We start from the raw sequence: 10,159 nt of genomic DNA, 5'->3' as shown, positions 1-10,159 counted from the left end.
TGGGTGTATCAAAGGTCTGACTAGTTTAGGGGGTAGAGGAGCCCTAAACCGGCCCCCCTGAGCCAATTGCGGAAAAAAAAAACAATAAAAATGTGTATCAATTTGCCCGATATGCCCCTATCGGCGTATCGATATTTTGAATCTTGCTCAAAAATCTGAACTGGGTACATAAATAATATGGTTCAACGTTTGTATCGCTAAAAACGCAGCCCCAAGTTGCAATTCTAATTAGTGATAACTTGGGCCCAACTCGAGACCAAAGTGATCAAATCTAAAATTTTACATGGTTTTAGTCACATGCATCGCCTTTAGATAGCCCATGTTGAACCCAACCCTAATTCTAATTAAACTTGAACTAGGTTCAACCATACATTGTTATTATTATCATTGTTGTTGTTATTATTATTGCTATTATTTGATGCTTAGAACTTAGATTGTCAATGCCAAATATTAATATGTTGGACCCAATAGGTCCGTTTAAACCAAACTGAATAAACCAAATCCGGTCCAATCCTAAGCCGATACCAAATGTGTCTAAATTTTTAATATGTTTTGGGTATGGGCTTGGTAGAATAGATCAATAGACGTTATTTAAGGTCTTTTTTTTTTTTTCTTTTTGGTACTTGGTGCCATGCACCACTGTCCATTAATAACTTCCCCTTGACCAAACCAGCTAACACACCAACGAGCCAGCTCTCAGTTGGTAATGTTGTTTAAGGTTCGGGCCAAGTTTTAAGATGTGGGCCACGATGGGATCACCTGCCAATAAAATAGGTTCCAATACCCTCTCAACGAGACTGGATCTGCTCCTCACAAAGTGTGCCTCACACCAACCTCAAAAGCACATTCCGCCGTGCATTGGGAACATCTCCCATTAATAATAACATATAAGTATGAGAGATGTTCTTGATACATGGTGGGATGTGCCTGTAAGGTCGGTGTGAGGCACGCTATGTGAAAAGCATATATGGTCTCCCTCTCAACGTGATTTGACATCGCACATTGGAACCTACCATAAAAGAGGGACCCACCATGTATTAGATGTGTTGTGTCAGATCATGTTGGGAGGGCAATGTTTTAAAAACCGGCCTGGAGGCCGAACCAATTTTGCCTTCAGGTTGTGGGTCATCGATTCGATTGGTTGGGTCAAACGGTTCAAATTGTGCCACATCATCATGTATATAAATATATATTTTAGCAATAAATAATGTATAACTATGTTTAAGATATGTTTTCAATTCAATTTTTATTTTTTATTTATAAAAAATTACAAATTGAGGCCTTTTTTTTACAAAAATAGCAAGGTGGTGCACAAATCTCAAAAAGTTATCCAAAATAAAAAAAATACCCAATCAGACATCATAGTGCAAAGTTATAACCTCTGAAAATTTTATATGCATCAAGTGTGCAACCCGCAACTCGGTCACTGAGTCGAATGGGTCAATGATTGAACTAGTTTGGTCGAATGGTTTTTGACTAAGCTAACTTCTTTTAACCGTTTAATGGATCTTGATTGAACCAGACCCAAAATCCTAGCCGGATGACGGTTCGATCGGTTCGACCGGCTGGATCAACGGCAGGTTGAAAACACTGTGGGAGGGTATTGGAGGGCATTTGCATTAGGGTTGACCTTGCTAGCGTGTCGTGCACATGAAGCTGGGCTATTTGGCTGTTTTTTAAACAGCCAAGCCACGAAGCTATAAAAGCCAATTCTGTATTTTTCTCATTTTCCCTCTTCACTCGTAAAGCCGCTACAACACCTTCTTGCAAGCCCTAGCGCAAGGAGCAGGGAAAAAAACAGGCAGACTTGAGACTCCATTAAAGAATTTTGATCAAACCACCGCAGTAGCAGTCATGGACGTGCCCCAGAGCGATTTCGACCGCCTCGTGTTCTTCGAGCACGCTCGAAAGACTGCCGAGGCCAATTACGCTAAGAATCCACTCGATGCAGATGTTCGTACATTCTGACCTTGTCACTTGTTATTTCATATTCCTTTTACTTCTGTTTTATTCTTTTTGATTCAGCTTCACATTGTTGGATACCGTTGTCTGATGATCTTCGGTACTTGTTCAACATTGAAATGCTACTTCAATGGATTAACAGCTTTACCAGAAGCTCACTCAGGATGAAAAGAAAATATATATTCCTTATAGTTTGCCGGTTTATCATCACTATTATTGTTATCTTAGAGCTCCAAGAACCACGAACAGACTATCTTTTGTTCTAATGTTCTTTTAAGTATATTCATCTATCTTGCTTATTTAGTCCATTTTGCTTAATTTCGGCAGAACCTTACGAGATGGGGAGGAGCGCTTCTTGAATTGTCACAATTCCAAAGCGTCGCAGACTCTAAGAACATGATAAAAGGTTTTGATGGTTATCTGCATCCTCATCTGCTGAGTTCTAATTAGGGTTGTGGATGATGTCAATTCTTATGCTTCTATTTTGTAATGTAATTCCACAGATGCCATTTCGAAGCTGGAGGAGGCGTTGTCAGTTAACCCAAGAAAGCATGACACACTTTGGTGCTTAGGAAATGCACACACATCTAATGCCTTTCTAACTCCTGAGCATGAGGAAGCCCAGACTTACTTTGAAAAAGCTTCTCAGTACTTCCAGCAAGCAGTAGACGAAGTAACTTTAGCAATCAAGCTCCATGATATATATATATATATATATTTTCTCGTTTGAAATGTGATACACCTTAAATATGCTAATGGAACTTATGGTTACTCCTGTTTCTTGTAGGATCCAGGAAATGAGCTTTACCTCAAGTCTTTAGAGGTTACTGCTAAGGTACCTTATTAGTCTTCGTGCCACTTGGTAGACAGCTATAACTAATTCTGGGTTGCTCATGTTTGCTTCTTTGTCTTTGAACTGCGTTTTCAGCACCTACTAAGAGGCTATTTTGTACTATGGTGTTTTAATTTACAATGTTTGAATTTAAATCATGCCATTGGGAATCGAGAAAGTGAGATGTTCTGGCACAAAACACACTGCAAAATAGTTTGTTATTGACTAAAACATGCAGGCTCTATAACTCTATTAGGCGTCACACAAGACGACTGGAACCATTTGAAGTTAAATCTGCCCAACCAAATATGTTTAAGGTCAAATTGTCTATGTGGTGTTTACATAGAATCAAAACAGGAACACAATACCAAGGTGCCAAAGAGATTCAGAGAACCTAAGATGGTAGGGAGGTGAGCATAAATTTGACATTATGTTAAAGAGCAAATTGTAACAAATGATAATGGGAACTACACAAAACAGGTAGAGTTAGTTGATGGCAGCAGTCTTTCTAAGGGTTGAAAGTTTTGAAAAGCTGAGTACAACTTGGTTTTAGGTTATTCTACGAGCTATCTGTCATAAGAAACTGAAATAAGGTTTCTTATTTCGTACTTATAAAAAAAGAGTTTTTTTTAACCTCATAGTTATAAAAAGAGGTTTCTTATTTCATGATAAAATAATTTTGAAACCTGATTATTTTTCCTTTCCTTTTTCTTCTGTTATTTTTCATTGACTGAATAGATCTGCCAATAAGTATATGGAATTCATTCTGGTACTCAGTTTGGCACTAATAGAGATTTAGATTCATTTTCTGGTGCTTGGATCTTGGTGGTGTAGCTCGAATTCAATATCCGAAAGATCTGGACAATGACATAGATGTTAGACCTTGCTATGGTGTTAGCTAATCCAGGTGAAGTTTCTTTACTAGCTGTGTACTGGGGATTTCTAGAGGGCTATATACATGTAGGGCATGCACCTCTAGGTGTTGAATTGATAATTTCAGGTAATATTAGAGTTCAGATCAGAAATAAGAACACCAGTTTCTGCTACATCTGGTAACAGTCCATATTGGCTGACTTGTTTACTTATAATTTGGTGTGCCATCAAATGTTACAAATTTTCTTTCTTCCATTTTTCATGAATATGTTGATTTTTTATGTTTCAAATGAAGCTTATACATTTTTTCATGAAGATTGTAGACAATTAATAGCAAAGATGGTTGTTGCTTTCTATGTAACACCCATCGCCTAGCCTTTCCTTGACACCTTGAAAACTATGCCTCTAGGGTCCATTACCTTACTTTGACAATAAAAAAAATACAAATATAGATTAACATGCGGAGCAGTGAGTTCACATGCTCACAACACTTTGTTTTGACCCTTCAGTAAAGCACAGCATGCCTTACCGATCCCTTAAAAGTATGCCTGTAGGGTTGACTCCCTTACTTTGACAATCAAGAAATACAAGGACAGCTTAACATGTGGAGCAATGAATTCACATGGTCACAAAACATTCTTTTGACCCTCCAATAAAACATGACACAATATCAGCCAAATCACCCAGTGAATGCTTGCCTGAGTGATTTGGTTTCAATGTGTTCACATGGTCAAAACACTTGCAACCCTCTAATAAAACACAAATATGCTATTAATCAAATGAAAAATCATATTATCTAAAGAGTTATCTTGTTGTTGCTATCCCAAATGACACTAACAAAAACAACCCACTAGCATATGAAAAAAAGAGGTTGTCTCTAGGGTCTACTACCTTACTATAACAATTTAGAAATATCACAGTAGCCTAACATGTTGAATGATGCAAGGTTCAAAGTATTGATACGTATTGGTCGATACCCGATACGCCCCTACAGAGGGTGTATTGGGGTTTTGACTGGTTCAGGGGGTGGACGGAAACCGGCCCCTCTGAACAGGATTTGAAAAAAAAAAAACTACCTATACTGCTTGATACGCCTCTACCAGCGTATCGGGTGTATCCATATTTTGAACCTAGGAATGATGAGTTCACACAACCACATCACTTGCACATGACCCTCCAATGAAACACAAGCATGCTATCAATCAAATGAAAAACCAAAGTCACTGAATAAGTGTATGCTTGGGTGATTTGGTTTCAATGAGTTCACATGGTCACAACACTTTCTTGTAACCCTACAATAAAACACAGACATGCTAACAATCAGATCATCCAATGAGTGCATTCCTTTTTTCTACTCTAAATGATACAGAAATAACCCACTAACATATGAAAAAAACAGAGACTTCTAAACTACTACCTTACTATGTCAATAAAGAAATGCTAAGGTAGCCTAACATGTTTTGTGATGTGTTCACATGGTCATAATACTTTCTTGTGACCTTCTAATAAAACACTAGCATGCTATCAATCAAAAGCAAAATCCATTCATCCAGTGAGTGTTGGGTGGTTTAATTTCAATAAGTTCACGTGGTCACAACACTTTCTTGTGACCCTCCAATAAGTCATAGACATGCTAATAATCAAATTTAAAACCAAATCAGCTTGTGAGTATTGGCTAGGTGATTTGGTTTTGATTAATACACATGGTCACAACACTTTTTTGCAACCCTCCAATAAAACATAGACATTCTATCAATCAAACGAAAGACGAAATTACCTAGTGCATGCATGCTTGTTGGCATGTTGCTACCCCAAGTAATACATGAAGTCATGAACTACTTATAATCATATGATAAAATGGATCCTACCTCTAGGATCCACTACCTTACTAAGCATGTCAAGAAATACAAAGTTATCCTAACATGTGAAGTGATGAGTTCACATAATCATAGCACTTTCTTTTGGCCTCTAGAAAAAAACATGATATACTATAAGTCAGAGGATAAACCAAATCACATGGTGAGTGCATGCCTGGGTCATTTAGTTTTCATGAGTTCACATAGTCACAACAATTTCTTGCAGCCACCCAATAAAACACAAAAGTGCTGCTATCAATCAAATGAGAAGCCAAACAATCCAGTGAAGGCGTGTCTGCTATTACTACACAAAATAGCACAAGAACAACCCACTATCATAATAAAGACTATCTCTAAGATGTACAGCCTAACTATGACAATGGAGTAATACCAAAGTTGCTTAACATGTATTGTGATGCCTTGGTGGTAAGGCACTCATGGAGGGCCACCTGCCCACCTCACTTAATCACCAAGATATTTTTTACGTGGTATTCTTAACTTTCTAAGATTATAATAATGAGACAGACATTATTGAACTACATTGTTGAGTTTGAGTTAAAATACTAGTTTCTTTTTATTATTTTTCTTATCTTTTAAGGTTCAATCAAGATGTATACTATCTTGAACGCTCGAAGACTTCAAAACCTGAACTAATATAAGCATTGAAGAACTCAAAATTTTGTCCAATCAACACTTATTGATTTTCTTTATAGGACAACAATAAAGGCTCAGACCCTCTATATTTTCTGAATTTTCTTTTCTTTCTTCCATTTTTCATCAACATGTTATTTTTCTATGTTCCAAATGAAGTTTATACATTTTTATGAAGATTATAGACTATATAGTGAAAGATGGTTGTTGTTTTCCATGAAACTTGGGGAATTACCGTAGGATTCATGGTTTTTATTCAAAAAAAAAAAATCCCATTGCCTAGGTGATGCTTATGTGCCTGCCTAGGCAACTAGGAGACAAGGTGCCCCCATATCGCTTAGCCTTGCCTCAGCGCTTTGAAAACTATGCACTAGAGTTGCACTGCATGTTAAACGCTTGCCATCCTTGGCCTGCAAAGAAGCTAGAGATGCTATTCAACAACTAAATTGTGTTTGCAGTGTTTACCTAGACAGTTAGCTGGGTGACCAGGGTTCAAATCTTGGAAACAGCTTCTCTGTATGTGCAGGGATAAGGCTGTGTACATCTGTCCCTCCCAAGACTCTGCATTGGGGGAGCCTCGTGCACTGGGCTGCCCCTTTTTTTACCTAGACAGTGAGCTATGATACCCAGATGCATGTAGGTGCCGCATCATGTTGGATACTTAAATGTTTAGTGTAAATCCATATACAGCAGTTCATTGATCAAAAAAAAAAAAAATCCCAGCCATGCCCTTGCTAGCTTGGTAACATGGTAAGTTCTCTTTACCTACTCCTCTTGGCTGCTTGACACTGGTCACTTTGTTCTCATTTCTGCTGTCCTATTTCATTTCCTTTTTTGATTGATGTTGGTATCATTTCCAAATCAAAGTTTGTTTTTTGTGGTGAGTCACCATGAATCGCTATTTGATGACACTGTGGTCTTCCTTTTAGAGCCGGAATTTGCCCTTCAGGTGGTAGAATTGATTGCCTTAGAGTTGTGGAAACACGATCTCTTATTGAATTTTGGGAGAATAGACAAGGACAAAATATCTTGTTGATTAATCCTCATGGGGTTTCTATTGAATTGGTTTGTGGGGCTTCTGCATGTGTCACCCACCCAATGGTAGCTTTCTCTAAGTTTCTGTTGCTCATCAAAAAAACTGTAGCTTGTTCTAAGTTGCACATAAATCCCTTGCTTGTAGCCTTTTTTTGATAAGTAATAAAAAAATTATTATTTTGATTTAAATGTAAAGATGTACAAAGACCAAGATCAAAAGAACTGAAATCCTTGATCTCAAGTGCCCAATTGTTTCTCGTACTTAGTGCAGCTCTTTTTATGTGATTGTTATTGTTGAGCCTTAATTACAATTATATTTCTGACTTTCACCTTGGTTAATGTTTGCCTCATTACCTTAGGCTCCTGAACTGCATATGGAAATCCACAAGCATGGGCTTAGTCAACAGGCAACAGGAACAAGTGGAGGATCTTCAACTTCTTCAAGTGCAAAGGTGAGTTCCTAAACTTTTTTTTTTCACTTGCAATAAGCATGGAACTATGTATGCATAAGATACATTTTACTGGGGCATGTGCGTATTTTGATTGGATCCAAGTAAGTTGGGTTTGGGTATCCATTAAGTTCCTAGAAATGGAATGGGTTTAAAAACAGTATTATTGAATTGAATAATCCAGTAACCACAATAACCATCCATTCGATCATATACAACAATAAAGAGAAGGATCTCATGGATGGTGTTTTTTGTTATTAAAATAAAGTAACAAATACAATTCTAAAAAATAAAATTTGCTTCAATTGTTCTATTCTGGTAATAATTACCTGGCTTGCTGATGTCACCTTGGTACTAAACTGAATCCTACCATATTGGATGGTTTGTTTTTAATGGATATCCGATAATGTAAGAAATTGGATTGGATTGGATTTTCTGATAAGAAATTTTGTCCAATCCATTGACATCCCACGGTGCCTCAGGAGTTATGTATATATTTCCAAATACAATGATGTCTCAACTTGTATTTTTGGTTTTGAATACTCCTAGCTCAGCCACCAAATCTTGACACATATCTACTTAGAGCATGCTAAATAATGTCTTACATTTAATTTCCTATTTCATATTTGAAGTGAGGGTTTTACCTGATTGGTTGTGTGTACTTTCTCCTTTCTCTTGATTCTTTTTCCAATTTAAGTTTCCATTTATGCGAATAAGCGCTTTTCATTTTTTCCCTCTCCAACTCTTTTCTCAATATCAAAAGGAAAAAAAAAGAACTGATGTGTATTATTGATAACCCAATTGTAAAAAGGTAAGAGTGGCACAATGGTACTTCTCCACCAGTAGGCGAATATGTAAGCAAGACTGCCAGTGAACCAAATGAATACTTTCTTGATTTGCATCCCGGTTCTTGATTTCTGCTTTTGCCCCTTCTAGCCACATGAAATAGTACTATATTTGCATGTTTATTTTGGAATATTTGTGTATTTACGTTTTGTAGTTGTGGAGCATTACTTGGATATCATAAGCTGCGCAACAATGCATGTACCTAGTATCAGCATTAGTGTAATTTTTTGGTGCCATTGCCTTTTGTTGTCAATATGTATTCTCTTGGAACACATTATTATGTCCTTTTTTTGGTAATAAAATAAAAAGAAGAAATACAGGGAAGGTGACCAGAAGTCACCTGAGAGAGAAAAAAACTCCAAAACCACCTAATTATCAACTCACAACCCAACCATACAAATAAACAAGTCCCACGTACCCACCTCCCCAAGCAAGGCAAACAAACCAACAAAACAAAACACCAAAAACAAACCTGACAGCAACAAAGAAACCCCATAAGCTGATCTCGAACTTACAGAAGTACATAACTGCGTAAGTGTTGATTTCCAATTTTCTAATCCATCTTAAGAATCCATAGCTTTGATATTTTTTTGGGTTTCTTTTTTCCCAGAAGAATGGTGAGTAAGGATTATCTACTGAAAGAAATATAGAAACATGAATATGAGAGGTTTCGTTTTGGTAAGTTCTACGATGAGGGATTGGTATTAACTTGAGTACTGTTTGTGTTTCAGAGCTCAAAGAAAAAGAAAAGCAGTGACCTCAAGTATGATATTTTTGGATGGATAATCCTTGCAGTTGGCATTGTTGCATGGGTGGGTATGGCAAAATCTCATGTTCCTCCACCACCTCCAAGATAAGAACAGCAAATATTTTGGGCATCTCTGGAGGCAAGCCTACTGCTGTTTGGAATGTTTACACTGAGGTTTGATTTTGGTCAAAAGTTTTCCAAGATAAGCTCTGTAGAAAATTTAGCAGTATGTGGTCAACTATCTGTATGTTGTTTTTAAATTCAAAGAGATTACTTGGTGATTGACAGATTTCTGTTACAAAATATTAATTTCCTCTTTTTTTTTTAATTTTTTATTTGAGAAGTTTCTCTTACACCCATTATCTGTTTTAGAATTCGAATTTGTTATTTTTCGTTATCTGTTAGAAGGATCCAATTGAGAACTAACTTCTGGGTTTCGTACAAAAATGGATCCACTCATTACCCTACTGGCACATGCCAATACCGTGCAATGTGATGATCTACACTGCTCATTTCTTAAAGTAGTTTCAGTGTAGCCTTTTGGCATGCTATATTCATTCATGCATGTAGAAATCCATTAGCATCATCCAGCTCGAATCGTCTATAAACTAAAGCGTTGTACAAGTGGTCTGCAATTGGCAGTGTGGCGCTGGGGGCAAAGTTGTTAATTGACCTTACATCACCTTAAAGGGACAAATCGACTCGGCTGAGCTAACCCTTGGTCAAGTTGATTTAATCGAGCTCACTTAAGCTTGGTTGAGATGACTTGATCTGACCAAGCTGACCTGACACGAGCTTATGGCAAATACATCTAGTCAACTGAGGAAACAATATGTGAACATTCATGTAAATCATACATGTGGATGAGTTAATCAAAACATCAACGTCAGCCCATTTAACGTAGGCA

The 10,159-nt window shown here is 37.2% G+C and overlaps 1 protein-coding gene across 1 annotated transcript; it reads left to right on the top strand.

Moving 5' to 3' along the window:
* Positions 1–1,724: 1,724 nt before the first annotated feature.
* LOC104592890 (mitochondrial import receptor subunit TOM20-like) lies at positions 1,725–9,611 on the top strand. Its single transcript, XM_010252421.3, has 6 exons — positions 1,725–1,953; positions 2,290–2,368; positions 2,466–2,635; positions 2,750–2,797; positions 7,569–7,661; positions 9,236–9,611. Exons 1-6 carry the CDS (start codon positions 1,855–1,857, stop codon positions 9,359–9,361), a joined length of 615 nt encoding a protein of 204 aa, XP_010250723.1. The 5' UTR covers positions 1,725–1,854; the 3' UTR covers positions 9,362–9,611.
* The last annotated feature ends 548 nt before the right edge of the window (positions 9,612–10,159 follow it).

Source organism: Nelumbo nucifera, chromosome 3 (assembly GCF_055504915.1).
Source record: "Nelumbo nucifera cultivar China Antique chromosome 3, China Antique-T2T, whole genome shotgun sequence".
In the NCBI taxonomy this organism is placed as follows: domain Eukaryota; kingdom Viridiplantae; phylum Streptophyta; class Magnoliopsida; order Proteales; family Nelumbonaceae; genus Nelumbo; species Nelumbo nucifera.
The sequence above is the reverse complement of the archived record's forward strand: the minus strand, read 5'-3'. Positions and strand labels throughout refer to the sequence as shown.